This window comes from Papio anubis, unplaced genomic scaffold (assembly GCF_008728515.1).
Source record: "Papio anubis isolate 15944 unplaced genomic scaffold, Panubis1.0 scaffold71, whole genome shotgun sequence".
Lineage (NCBI taxonomy): Eukaryota > Metazoa > Chordata > Mammalia > Primates > Cercopithecidae > Papio > Papio anubis.
This window is the reverse complement of record NW_022167319.1, coordinates 40,343-55,201: the sequence shown is the minus strand read 5'-3', so window position 1 is coordinate 55,201 and position 14,859 is coordinate 40,343. Positions and strand designations below refer to the sequence as shown.

The 14,859-nt window shown below is 38.4% G+C and overlaps 1 protein-coding gene across 9 annotated transcripts in view; it reads left to right on the top strand.

The window, feature by feature from the left end:
• LOC101005030 (unconventional myosin-Va) overlaps window positions 1-14,859 on the top strand; it is a 218,177-nt gene that overhangs the window by 180,859 nt on the left and 22,459 nt on the right. For 4 of the 9 annotated variants that reach the window (XM_009210189.3, XM_009210188.3, XM_021940569.2 and 1 more), the window contains 4 exons: window positions 1,367-1,447; window positions 4,473-4,671; window positions 7,504-7,578; window positions 8,846-8,939. In XM_009210189.3, coding sequence (XP_009208453.1) covers window positions 1,367-1,447; window positions 4,473-4,671; window positions 7,504-7,578; window positions 8,846-8,939 — 449 coding nt within the window. The remainder of the gene's footprint in view (window positions 1-1,366; window positions 1,448-4,472; window positions 4,672-7,503; window positions 7,579-8,845; window positions 8,940-14,859) is intronic. The other 5 variants (XM_003900951.4, XM_009210191.3, XM_003900950.4 and 2 more) reach the window with 3 other exon arrangements.

Genomic DNA, 14,859 nt, shown 5'->3' with positions numbered 1-14,859 from the left:
GATACATAAGAAGATGAGGTCAGAAAAATGTTTGGCTTATTGGATGTGTGGGCGAGGGATAGAGAAGCCTGAAGGCGACTCCGTGGTTTCTGCTATCTTGGTTAGATGTGGTGATACCATTTTGTGATGGTGGGACTGGAGTGCGGGGAAATACACAGTGAAGGTGATCAGTAGATTTATACATACTGGATTTAAGGAGCCGGGAAAACATCCAGAGAAAGAAATATATTAGGCAGTTGAATATGTAAATCTGTAGCCAGGAGAATATGTAAATCTGTAGCTCAGTGTGTACTGAGATATAAATTTTGAAGTCATCAGAATATAATAATACAATGGAAACCATGTAAATAGATGAATTCTTTAGAGAGAGATGAACTTTCTAGATGTAAAGTAGAAGACAATGCCTGGAATTTGGGTTATGTAAACATAACAACAATATAGCAGGAGTAAGAACCTGGACTCCAGAGTCAGTGCTGGGATCCACTACTTACCATCTGTGTAACCTCTATGGGTATCTTACTTCTAAGCCTCTGTGTCTTCCTTTGCAATGTGGCAAATGATTTATGTTGGGTTACTAGGGAAACTAAATGAAATAGTACATGTGAAAGAATGTAGAACAGCATCTGACACTGAGCAAACACTCAAAAAATATTATGTTTATATTCTAAGTAGAAAATAAATGATTACTAACATTATCATAATTACTAATTACACATATTTTTAATAAGATGTGATACATCTCTAATATAGCAGTTTTTCCAGGTCTACAATTAATTTTTGACACAAAAAAGCTTTTAAAAATCATGTCATAAAAGCTGAGAACCTTGGACATGTTCTGATTTATGTTACTGCTATAAGAATTTTTTAAACTGATATTTTTAATGTGGGAAATTATGTTTTATTAAGTTAAAAACGTTCCTACCTAGAAGATTTAAAAATTCATTTTGAAAAATATTATGAAGTTTGCCACACAAAGACAGTAGCTGAAATTTTCGTTCTATATGTGTCATAACCTCTAATATAATATGTGATATATTAGGTCACTTTGCTAGCCGAATAAAACATCAAAAACAAAACCTCTTTCTCACCTTCCAGTAGTTTCTTATTTTACAGGAAAAGTAACTCTACATCCTTGATTATTTTGCTTTAATTTCTACCCATTTACATGTGATGCTACATGTTACCATTTTTAAAAATTAACCAAAAATAATTTTTGTGGTAATGTCTTAAAGTTGTCATAATGAATAAAAACAGTCTTATTCACTTATAAAATGTTGAAATACTGTGTGCTGCTGTTGACCATCGTCACCTCATCACCATCCTCTGTCCTTTTGTGTTTTGCATTGTTGTTCCTTTTGCATGGAAGATCATCTGCTCTGGATTACCGTGAGTTGAATGAGGATGGAGAGCTGTGGCTGGTTTATGAAGGGTTAAAACAAGCCAACAGGTTATATTTGTCTCCTCAAAATGGAATGTTATTAATGTGTTGTTTTTCTTACTAACAGTGGCCTCCTGACTTTCACCTCTGTATTTCTTGTGCATTGATTGTCTTCTTGGGTAAATTAGTGTTAGTAATTGTGTTATTTGTCCAAAGCTTTTCAGTAAAACTGAGAACATTCAGCCAAACACCTTTTTTTTTTTTTTTTCTTCAAACGGAGTCTCACTCTGTTGCCTGGGCTGGAGTGCAGTGGTACCATCCCAGCTTACTGCAACCTCTGCCTCCTGGGTTCAACTAATTCTCCTGCCTCAGCCTCCCGAGTAGCTGGGACCACAGGCATGCACCAACATGCCTGACTAATTTTTTGTATTTTTAATAAAGACGGGGTTTCACCATGTTGGCCAGGCTGGTCTCGAACTCCTGACCTCAGGTGATCCGCCCACCTCAGCCTCTCAAAGTACTGGGATTACAGGCATCAGCCACCACACCCGGTCCAAACACCTTTAAAAACCTTCATTGGCCAGGCATGGTGGCTCACGCCTATAATCCCAGCACTTCGGGGGGCTGAAGCGGGCGGATCACGAGGTCAGGAGATCGAGACCATCTGGCTAACACAGTAAAACCCCGTCTCTACTAAAAAAATATATAAAAAATTAGCTGGACGTGGTGGCAGGTGCCTGTAGTCCCAGCTACTCGGAAGGCTGAGGCAGGAGAATGGCGTGAACCCAGGAGGCAGAGCTTGCATTGAGCTGAGATCTCGCCGCTGCACTCCAGCCTGGGCGACAGAACAAGACTCCGTCTCAGAAAAAAAAAAAAACCTTCACTACAAGATACTATTAAAGCTAAAATGGATTCATGGTGAATATAAGACACTCCCCTTCAGACACTAAAATTTGTGAATCTCTCTATTCCGAGAGTTAGAAGAAAAACAAAATTTTTCAATTAGGGCACAAACTATTGGGGAAGAGATTGAGATTTATTACTTAGACAGTGGCTTGTCATATCCTATAGATAAATCTACAGGATATATGTGCCTATGGCAATGTGGCTACATTTTTTTTTCTTTTCTTTTCCTTTTTTTGACACAGGGTCTTGTTCTGTCACCCAGGCTTGAGTGCAGTAGCATGATCACGGCTTAATTGAGCCTTGACCTCCTGGGCTCAAACGATCCTCCTGCCTCAGCCTCCTGAGTAACTGAGACCACAGGCATGTGCCACCACACTCAGCTAATTTTTTGATTTTTTGTAGAGACAGGGTCTCACTTTGTTGCCCAGGCTGGTATCAAACTCCTGGGCTCAAACAATCCTGCTTTGGCCTCCCAAAGTGTTGGGATTACAGGAGTGAGGTACTGCGCCCAGCCTACGTTCTTATGTATTATTATCATGCTGTCTAAAAGCAAGATGAAATGCATGATTTGGCACTCTGTGTGGTTATTATGAAATTCAAATTTGTGAAACAGCAAATCAGGAGAGTTTTCTGCATTGCTATAGCTCAGAATAATTACCCAAATTCAACACGTTAAATATGTTCAGAGGAGAGAAAATAAAATTGAAACAGCAGCACCTTTCTAACACAGACATTCATCTACTCTAGTGATATTTGTCTTTGAACTCTCATTAAAATTCCATTTTAGTGATTAAATTTTTAAAATACTCAAATATTTGTTCAAGGGGCTTCTGCTTATTCTGCTTTGTTTGTTCTCATCATTAACTCTTGTCATTAACTTTGGGGTGTTATTGCTGCAGATCTTTTTGAAATTTTTTAATCACTAAAATATTTTTAGTCCACTGTTAACAGTTTGCTTGCAATGGCATCAGTTTTACTCAGCAGTTGGCAACCAAGGGACTGGAATAAAAGAATGTCTTTTCTTTCTTCATATTAGCTAGTTCTTAACCATAACTTTGCATTTGGAAAAGAGTGACTGTAGAAGCAGGGGTGCGTGGCAAAGGGAGGATGCTCTGACTCTGGTGTTCTCACTGCCAATGCCTGGTCTGCTCTGTGGGCACAGCTGGCTGTATGTTTGCTTGAAGAAGCAATAACCACTTTGTTGGTCCTATTAATATTTGTGTTCTAAAACCACATCTTGTTAGGATTCTGTTTCTGATATGTACGTTTATGGGGAGAGAGAAGATGACAGATCTAAAATATGTGTAGGAAATTTCAGAACTATTTGTATGAATTTGGATAAATCTGTATAGATAAGGCTGGAGTGGTGTTTCAGCCTTTCTGTCTTTCAGAATAGGAGTAGAATATAAAAATGGGAAACTGGTCCCACCCTCTGCCTGGAATTAGTAACTCTGTAGTTCTGAAGGCACATTTAGTTAGATTGGAAGTTTGTAATGTTGCCCTTTATAGTGCAGAGTTGTTTTGTGGCAAAGGTGTACTGTCTTTGCTAATTTATAAATGCAAATGGAAGGCAAATTAAAGCTGTTTTTTCCAACTGATTTTTTTTTTCACATCCTCATTTCCTATGACCCCCCCTTTTTTTTTTTTTTTTTTGAGATGAAGTTTTGCTCTTGTTGCCCAGGCTGGAGTGCAATGGTGCGATCTCAGCTTGCTGCAACCTCTGCCTCCTGGGTTCAACCAATTCTCCTGCCTCAGCCTCCTGAGTAGCTGGGATTACAGGCATGCACCAACACACCTGACTAATTTTTTCTATTTTTAGTAGAGACGGGGTTTCACTGTATTAGCCAGTCTCAAACTTGTCATCTCAGGTGATACGCCCGCCTCAGCCTCTCAAAGTGCATGAGCCACCGCACCCGGCCTCCTATGAACCTTTCAAAAGAACTAAAACTCTGCTGATTCTTAGGGCCTCTGAGAACTTTATATAATGCAGAAAGACACAAATGTGAGAGCATCCATTTCTATTTCTGCTTCTTGTTTAAGTTTCTTGACTTTAATCAAGCCAGAAGACATACAGATACTAAAGAGTATCTGCGTTTCCTACTCTTGCAAGTGAACACGATGCCTTACACCCGTTAGGCAGCGACTTGGGGTGTCATCTCCCCTTCCGACCTGTGTGTCCTCTCCACAGGCTCCTGGAATCCCAGCTCCAGTCACAGAAGAGGAGCCATGAGAATGAGGCCGAGGCCCTCCGTGGGGAGATCCAGAGCCTGAAGGAGGAGAACAACCGACAGCAGCAGCTGCTGGCCCAGAACCTGCAGCTGCCCCCAGAGGCCCGCATCGAGGCCAGCCTGCAGCATGAGATCACCCGGCTGACCAACGAAAACTTGGTAAGGAGAGCTGCTGGGTCCACATGCTCCTTAACCTGGCCTGCCCGACAGTCTAGTTTCTTTTTTATCAAACACAGGTTTTTTTCTTGCTGGAAAAACTCACCCCTCTGTATTTGTTACCCCTTTTACTCCAGCAGAGACAGAGTAAGGAAAATACGAATACTTTGGTAGGAAGGAAAAAGGCACGTGCTCGAGTTCTATTTATCACAGAAGGCTGAGTGCTCTTAGACCTTCCCTGGAGGCAGACAGCCACCTGGGTGCAGGCTGGGTTTTTGATGGCCTTGAGGCTCAGGTGATCTGTTTCCTCCATTTCAGCTGCAGATCCTCTGCCATCCTAGGAGGTTTGTTATGTGATTGTCACAACTGCGACTGGGGACAGGCTTCTTTACCTTTGGTCCCCAAATAGCCACTGAGGCCATGCCAGGCTCCATCTCTAGCAGACAAGTACGGTTAGAGTTGAGGTTGAGAAAGGCAGTTGGCAAAACCAGCAGCGGTTTTTGGTTGATGCTGGGTGGAGCTCCCATGCCAGGGAGGTGTGTGTTAGGATTCAGGTTTACATATTTTCTGTTATTTTAAACAAAACTTGTATAACAAATGAGGAAATTGGTTTTTTCCTTGTCAGATTCTAAACCCTGGCATGGAGTCCGAGTTTTTTCTTTTCTTTTTTCTTTTTGCCTTGTTCCTTTTTTTTTTTTTTTTTTTTTTTTTTTTGCCAAAAATATTTTCTAAAATATTTCTCTCAGTCACCTAATAACTTTTATTACAGATTTACAGTTTTTTGACAAATATATTTACTATATTAAAAATCCTTAAAAAGTGATAATTTCACATTTCTATATAAAGTCTATATTGTAGTGCTAGCCTGATTTTGAGAAAAGTTGTTTAGGATTGATGGTGATTTGTGTCTTTTTTATTTTTTTATTTTTTATTTTTTATTTTTTTTCAGATGAAGTCTCACTCTGTCACCTAGGTTGCTGGAGTGCAGTGGTGTGCTCTCAGCTCACTGCAAGCTCTGCCTCCCAGGTTCAAGTGATTCTTCTGCCTCAGCCTCCCAAGTAGCTAGGATTACAGGCATGCAACCACCATGCCTAGCTAGTTTTTTTTTTTTTTTTGTATATTTAGTAGAGACAGAGTTTCACCATGTTGGCCAGGTTGGTCTCGAACGCCTGTCCTCAAATGATCCACCCGCCTCAGCCTCCCAACGTGCTGGGATTACAGGCATGAGTCACCATGCCTGGAGGCTTTTTTTTTTTTTTTTTAGTTGAGACGGGGTTTCACCGTGTTCGCCAGGATGGTCTCCATCTCCTGACCTCGTGTTCCGCCCGTCTCGGCCTCCCAAAGTGCTGGGATTACAGACTTGAGCCACCGAGCCCGGCCGTCTTTTTTAAATTAACATTTTTAATGACCTATAATAAAATAGTATGAATTTCCTCTGAAGATTTAACAATCTGAATTATCCCTCCATTACTCCATTAGTGATAATTTACATTACAAATAGTTTTCTAGTGTCATTTATTCAACTATCTTTTATATGAATTAAAAGCAAAACGCAAAGCTATTCTTTTCACAGTCTATCTGTCTGTATGAGGCTCCACTGTGGGAATGAGGGAGGAGGGAATGAGGGAGGAGGGTGGGGGCGGTGTGTGGGCTTTTTCCAAAGTGACTGAAATCTCACTAATTTGTGGGGAAATTTTTCTGAATCATAAAATATTTTTGAAGTGTCATTTTACAACGCTCAAGTATATTGTTGCTTAAACTAACGATGCTTTGATGACTAAGTATTACCGAATATACTGAAAAATATAATGAGTTGATTGGTTGGCATACAAATTCTGTGCTTTAAATTATTGTTTTAAAATACAAGGTGAAATCGTGAAATAAAGATGCTTCTGGGTGGCAGATTTCCAGGGTATTTTTCACTAAGTTGGTCAGACATTTCCCTTGCAACCTTGTTTGCAATATTAATTTTCTTGGCAATTTTTCATAGCTAATACAAAAAATAGACTGAGCCCCTATATTCTAAGCTAAGAGAGCCCAGTTAATGAATTTGAGTTTGGGGAAAACTCTTTGTAGGTCAACTGCTTCTCCTGCCATTATTCTGACTACTAATTCAGGAGGATGGATTCAAACATAAGTACAGGAAATGATACGCTTTTTCAAAATCATTGTTTTCTTAATCTTAATTGTGCATTTCTATAAGAAATACTTGTGCAAGATATTAAAGCCCAGCAGGAGACCTGGGCTTAGTGTTCTTGAAACTCTACCTTGCCCACCTACCTACCACCAACACAAAACACAAAAATGATTTTTCTACCTCATCTAGTGAACAGGCTTCACAAGCCTCCCCCATGCTGTCTTTCAGCGAAGGAAGACACACAGCTTCCCACCAGCCTCTCCAACTTCACGCGCTAACATTGCTATTATTCTCACTTTTATTATATTTGCCTCCCCTATTCTTGCCACTGCTGCTGGCAGCAAAAAAAAAAAAAAGGGTGCAGCAAATTGTGAGCATCATGCGTGGGGGAGGCTGGGAGTAAAAAGGCAGGAGATTGGAGGAGGGAAATGACAGCCTTATCTGGGCCTGCTAAGTGATGGCATCCTGGCCACAGCCTCTTTCCTTTGATCACACAAGAAACATCTGTACATGTATAATTATAATAGTCTATACTAGAAAGATAAAAGGGTAATGGAAGGTGACAAATCAGAGCCTTTCGAGTATATATAGTTTCACTATTTGTGTTTTAAAATATTTTAAAATTGATTTTGCTGAAAGATAGCATTCCCCTCAAAGACACAGACAAAAACAAATATCCATTGTGCCTGTTTTTTCAGTATTTTGAGGAATTATATGCAGATGAACCTAAGAAGTATCAATCATATCGGATTTCCCTTTACAAGCGGATGATTGTATGTAAAACCATAGTGCTTTTCCACTGTCTTCCTCGCTACTTCTAGCCCTCTGTAACTGAAGAGCACACCGCTGCCTGCCCCCTCCCAGGAAGTCTCTTCAAATTTTTCACGAAACCTGTTTCTCCCCACAGCTGTCTTTTAGCCAGTGGTGTCACCTCTATCAGTGTCCTGAGTCCATTGTTATGTTTGGTTTGTTATTAACACTAGGCTTACAGTGTGATGGAAGCAAAATGTGATTTGAAACATCACGTAAAATCCAAGAAGCACAACTTAACACTTTGAAGAGATAGCAACTATTCCCTTGAATGGTTGGCCTAGTAGCTAAATCTACTCCTGTCTAAACTGGAAAATGAATATTTGTATTTGGAATGCCTTTCTTCTCCATAATCTGAATAAAAACCACACGCATCATTGCTGACTCATAGCCCTTCTAAGCTCTTTCTGAGCCTTCTGTTGTCCACTTTCTTTTTGATTATTGAGTTTTTAACCATGCCTGTCATTTGAGCAAATTCTTTATTAAATAGCCAATAATCATGGACTTTTTTTAACCTTCCTCCTTAAGTGTACTGCTTTTGTTTCTCTTTTTGCATAAAGCATTCATAAATACCCCTTTCTTCTGTATAAGCAAAATTATATCACCTGCGAGATTTTATAGATGCCTTATGCCACTTGCCACTTTGGTCCTAGGTAAACAGACCACTCTTTATCCTGTTCTTTGTGATTATTTTTTTCAACTTAACTTTTAATTCCCAAAACTTCTGAACTCTTCTTAAGTTTCAAGGCTACTCTTAGAATCTCATAGGGTGGCTCTCATAGAGACAGTGCTTCACACATGGGGAGTGTCAGTTCCTACCTAAGTTCAACCATTCTTCTCACAGACCTTTTGTGCATTCATGAAAATTTATTTTTGCCTAGTCAGTCTTCCTTTAAAAAAAAAATTCTACTGGAATAACAATACATTTTACAAAGCATTCAGTTGATTTTTCCCACATGGAGTCTACTGGAAAGACTCCGCGGTGAGCCTGCTGTCCATCACGCTGTAAAGGATTTTACTGCGTTGTATATTTTAACATATGGCTTTTATTGTAGCTGCATTTCCCATGCCTGCCAGTTTTAGCCAGGTGGTGGCTCCACCAACGAGCTTTTCTGGAGCTTTTATGTAAAACTAACAGTGTTGTTTCTGTGATATGTGTCTGTTTTCCCTTGATGCATTTTAGAAGACCTGCTTCAATCTTTCTGATATATTTCTCTTTTGGATCTTTAGGATTTGATGGAACAACTTGAAAAACAGGATAAGACGGTCCGTAAACTGAAAAAGCAATTGAAAGTATTTGCCAAAAAAATTGGTGAACTAGAAGGTATTTAAACATGTTTTTATGACAGTTGCTGAGTCTTGGTTTGAGTCTTGGCCTAAAGACTAGTCTTTAGGCTATATAAGTGGCCTAATGAGGTTTTCATGCAAATATTAGGGATAATAACAAAATAGGACTTTTGGCAAACCTAACCTCTGTCAAGTAGAATTATACATTTTTAGATGAAGAAAAGTGTTCTTTTTCATGGTAGTAATAATTTACAGATTTTATTCTGTAAGCATCTAATGAATATCTTCTATATGCCAGACAATGTGCTAGGCAGTATAGCATAGGAGTTAAGAATGTGGATTCTGGAGTCAAGCTTCTTGGGTTCAAATCCTAGCTCTGCTACTTATTAATCATATGATATTGGCCAAGTTTCTGAACCTCTGTATGCCTCTACTTTCCCATCTGTTAAATTAGAAAGATAATAGCATCTATCTGACATGGTTTATAAGGATTGAATGAGCTATTAGTTTGATCCAAAGGCAATTACTTTTAATGGCAGAAACCGCAAATGCCTTTGCATCAACCTAATAAGTATATTACACTTAGAAGAGTTATCAACACATAGTAAAAATGCTTCATGCGACTTAGTTATTAGTTACTACTATTCTTAGTGTTAGGGATACTAAGATTAGTATGACAGAGTCTGTCCTCAAAGAACTTACAGTCTAATGGGGGAAAAAAAGAGAAGTAAAAAAGAAAAATATAAATTATGATAAAGAAATAAGATTTTAAAAAACATCTCATGATTTCTGTATGATGAAGATGAAAAAACTCCTTGAGAAATAACCAAATATCAGTTGTTGTTATTATTTATATAGAAGTGAATCTCATCTTTTCTATTAGTGTGTTTATTTGTTAAGAGTTATAGGTACAGGGATCTAGCAGTGAACAAGACTAAAGCCAAACTCTTTTTTTTTTTTTTTTTTTGAGACAGAGTCTTACTCTGTCGCTGAGGCTGGAGTGCAGTGGTGCCATCTCGGCTCACTGCAACCTTTGCTTTCTGGGTTCAAGCAATTATTCTGCCTCAGCCTCCTGAGTTGCTGGGATTACAGGTGCATGCCACCATGCCCAGCTAATTTTTGTATTTTTAGTAGAGACAGGGTTTCACCGTGTTGACCAGGCTGATCTCAAATTCCTGACCTCGTGATCCACCCACCTCAGCCTCCCAAAGTGCTGGGATTATAGGTGTGAGCCACTGCTCCCAGCCTAAAGCCAAATTTTAAGGTTATTTCAGTGTTCTCACTGCTTAAGGGATTTTGAGACACTTTTTGGAATTGCCTTCAAACCTGTGTGAAATGTTGATCATTTTCTCTCATTGTCATTCTGCATCTAATTCTTGCTTGGTTCAAGCAGTGAAGATTCCCCATCACTGAGGATGTTCAAAAGAATCTATCATGATTAACTCTAAGTGTGGTTTTCATTCCTCCAACATACCAGGCCTTGTCATAATTGCTCCTTCTGTTTGGTCGTCCTGCTTCTCCTGGTTAAGTCCTGCTCAGCCTTTGAGACCAGAGTCATATGTCACATCCTCAAGAGCAGCCTTTCCTGATTACCCAGACAGACGTTATGATTCTGCTCTCCGTGTACCACAGTTTGGCTGACATCTTTTATGGTCTTCACTGTGTCATATTTTTAGCAATTTTTCTGTTTGAATTACTGGCTTCCATAATAGACTCTGAGCTTCCTGAGCATAGGAAACATCTCTATTTCCCTTGGTTTTCACAGCACCTAGCATAGTGTCGACCTATCTCATAGTCATTCCATAAATGTTTGTTGAGTGAATGAGTAAGTTTCAGAAATATTTATAACATGGCAACATCGACATTTACTTTGTAAAGGATATTACTCTGTTGGATGTACAAATATTGAAATATTTGTTTAGAAATCAGAAAGATTATTTTTATAGTCATACTTTATATATAATCCTTTAGCATTATGTGAGTCATGTATTACATTAAAATTTGAGCCTCTAAATCACACAATCTCACACAAGCTATAATGTCTATTAGCAGAACTTAAAAATCTTTATTCAGAGAACTGTTTGCACTTTGCACTAATTATATCATGAGATGATAATCAGACAGCAGAGTATTTGCTTGAAAAAAACAGATTTTAAGTGTATTGACATGTGAGATTCTTTTTTTGTTCAACTCCTAATGATTCCTTTGCCATACTTTAGTAAATTTTGATAAACAGAAAAGCCATTCATTATTTTACATAATTTTTTATTAGTTTTCTTTGATATATATATTTTTAATTGAAGAGACAGGTTAGACTATTTTAAGATATTACTACTCTTAAGCCATTGTCAGTCAGAAATCAACCTCATCATTTAAACTATCCAGACAGCTATAAAGCTATCAGTAGCATTTGAGAATAGCAATTCATAGATCAAACAAACATTATAATAGTTCTTAAGAAGAGTTACATTTTGAGTTAAGTGATACATATCTAGAGGATGAAATGAAATAGATTTATGTGACTTGGGCACTTGCTGAGTGCAGTGTCCCTGCTTCTACCCCAAATGAAGAGAATCAAGGTGATACTTTTCATCCTCGTATGTCCCTGTTACACAGAAAGTACGGCCACCTTCTAATAACTAAACGTTGTTTTATACTTTTCTTTAAATGTATTGCAATACACTTAAATCCTTTTGGTTTAAAATAGCACAACTCTTGCCTCCTCCTACAAGCTATATTTAATTAAGGAGGCTTTTAAAAAAACCAACAGAGACTTTTAAAAAAATGCTAGCATGTATAATTTTTTAGCAGAAACTATATAGCTAAATGAAGAGAGTTTCAAACTTTAGTCTGCTTTGTGCTATATTGTCATCCATCTTAATATTCATAGAATCAAGAAATTAAGACCTGAAGGGATTCTAGAAATTAATTATTTCATAAGAGGAAAAAACTAAGGCCTGTAAGTGACCCATGTCTGCAGCAGGTGAGATGGCAGGACTAGAACACACACCTTCTGAGGGCCACTGATTTCTCTCCTTTGTGTCAGATTTTCCCACAGAAATTTTCTGCTGTTAGGAATTTATCTGATTGTCTCAGACTTGAGATGAAGATCTTCCTGGTGCCAAACTAAAGTAAATTTTTTTAAAACTGTCCAATTTTCTTTCCTTTTTGAGGACAAAATGGTTCCCTCAAGTTTATAAAGAATATAGAAAATGAAACTAGAGTCTTGGTTCAGGCCTTCCTAGAAGAATTGATCACTGGGCTCCTCAGTCCCTTTGTGCTGCTATAACAAAGTACTTGAGACTGGGTGATTTATAAAGAACAGAAATTTATTTCTCAGAGTTCTGAAGGATCAAGGCACTGGCAAGTTCGGAGGATCTGGTTTCTGCTTCCAAGACGGCAGGTGCCTTGTTGCTGGATCCTCCGAAGGGGACGAATGCTGTGTTCTTACATGGCAGAAGGCAGAAAGGCAAAGGGCTTAGCTAGTTGCGTATTTATTTATTTTGGAGGTGGAGTTTTGCTTTCATCACCCAGGCTGGAGTGCAGTGGTGTGATCTCGGCTCACTGCAACCTCTGCCTCCCAGGTTCAAGCGATTCTCCTGCCTCAGCCTCCCAAGTAGCTGGGATTACAGGCATGTACCACCATGCCTGGCTAACTTTTTTTTATTTTTAGTAGAGATGGGGTTTCTCCATGTTGGTTAGGGTGGTCTTGAACTTCTGAACTCAGGTGATCTGCCTGCCTTGGACTCCCAAAGTCCTGGGATTACAGGCATGAGTCACTGTGCCCGGCCAACATTTTATTTTAATTAGTGGATAATACTGCTAAACCAATCAAGGTTATGTTGAACTGACATCTATATTTCATTTGTGAGCTTTGCAAAGACTTAAGTCCCTAGGGAGAATTCAGAGGCAGAGAGAAAATTTTTAATGAGAGTATGGTAAATTTTATCTGACATTTTTATACAGCACCAAAAATGTCCTGGTTAGAGATTTTGCAAAAGGAAAGCTTCCTTTTAAAACATAACTTTCTTAGTAAAAGTATCCATCGTATTTCACAAATTCTGAGATGCACAGTGTTTCTCATTTTAACATCTCTGAAATTGGGGTGTATCTTACAATTGTTGATGGATTATAGTTTAGTTGGCAATTTTTTTAGTGTTACATAAAATATTGTATTTCATAACCGATAGCATCAAAGATTTGATAAATCAGTAGGTTTAAAATATGCTCTTTGGGTTACATGGAGTCCAAATATGTGCATTTATTGATAAACCTGGTGTGTTGAACTTGTTTTCTCCCAGTTTCCCCTTTTGGAATTGTACATGCAGCTTAAAGTTACTAGTGGCATAGATGGCAGGGGTTTTATTATTTTGTTTTTTACACGCAGCTGCAGGTTTATGATCTGTAGAGGCCACCGTGTGCTGCTTCAGAGGTCCTTGTGGTATTATGTTTAAACTGACACCAGAAATTACGTAAAACCAAATAGCTTGAGTCTCCTCTTCTCTTGTATGGAAGAATACACTTTAGAGATAGTCCCGTGGCTTTCATACTGGATCATACATATGAAAAACTAGATTATGGGAGATGGCCATAGCCCTGATCTGTCCAATCACAATCTGACCACTCTTTAGATATCATAGTGTTGCTGGATGGTGGTGACTTCACCTAAACCAGATTTTCAGCGCTGATAGTCCCAGTGTGTGCTGCTGCAGCATGAGGTGGACGGTGTGTCACCAGGCTCCGTGCCACATAAGCAAGAGCACTGGCAGGTACTGATGTTCTCTGTGATAACCTCTTCCTGCGGGACTGGCTTCTCAGAACTAACCCAGGAAATTACCCAGAGTGGCACAAGAGGCACTACTGACACCTCGTGGAGTCAGCAATATTAAACTTTCTAATGTTTTTGCATCTGATCTGCATTTTGTTTAAGAGCTCTCTCAGAACTCAAACTTAATCTGCCCTTAAACAAATCTCTTAACCACTCTCCCTCCCTGTAGATAAAAGGATAAAAAACCTGGTTACTAGCCTGTATCTCCACAGCGGCTGTGATAACTCATATGTCCCTTTACTTTCCGTTGGATTTCCCACTCAAGTCTCAATTTTGAGATGAAATTGGAGACCTTTTTTTTGAACCTTTAGCATAATTCTTCTCTAGCTGCTGCCCTTGACAATAGTGACTGTCTTTAACATCTGAAAGCATTGTAAGCCAGTGGTTTTACTTCATTGATTGCAACTTCATAAGCAGAATTTTTAACATTCTATTAAAAAGAAATAAAAAATAATAACATTTAGGAAATCATACTACATAGAGATAGTTTATGTGTTCATGATTTCTCTGGGAATGTGGGTGGCAGGAGAAAATTAGGTCTTTGCCATATGAGTCCTTTGTGAAAAATAATACATTTTGGACCAAGTGGTATGAAGAAACACTCTTCTACCAGCTATCTGTATGTGTTTTGAACTGATTGTAATAATACATTTAAAGTAAATATTCTTGTGCTTTTAACGACTAAAGTCATTGAGCCAAGAGCAAGGGGGAATTGTTTCTGCTCCTTCTGCCCCTTTGTAGGATACTGATTGTTCCTCCTGTGAATTAAAGTCAAAATATGTTTAATCATTTCTGATTAGTATCAATTAATTAACAAATCTGTTAAACCACTTACTTTTTGGACATTTAATCTTATTAAAAAGTAAACCTTATTACATAAAAAAGGTTTTGGATCATGTAAGGTTATTTGATGTTAATTTACAGTTAGGCAGGTGTGGCTTTCAGAGTAAGATTACCATATAATTTTGCCATCTGTTCACCCAATTTTAATGAAAAAAAATTATTTTAAGAGGAGGCAATTAAGGGGCAAATATGGCAAGTTTCAGTTGTTGTAGAATGCATTCAAAATTATAGGAACTTGGAGACCTCTCATGTTTTTTATATGGAAAACATTTTCTTCTCCTTTCTT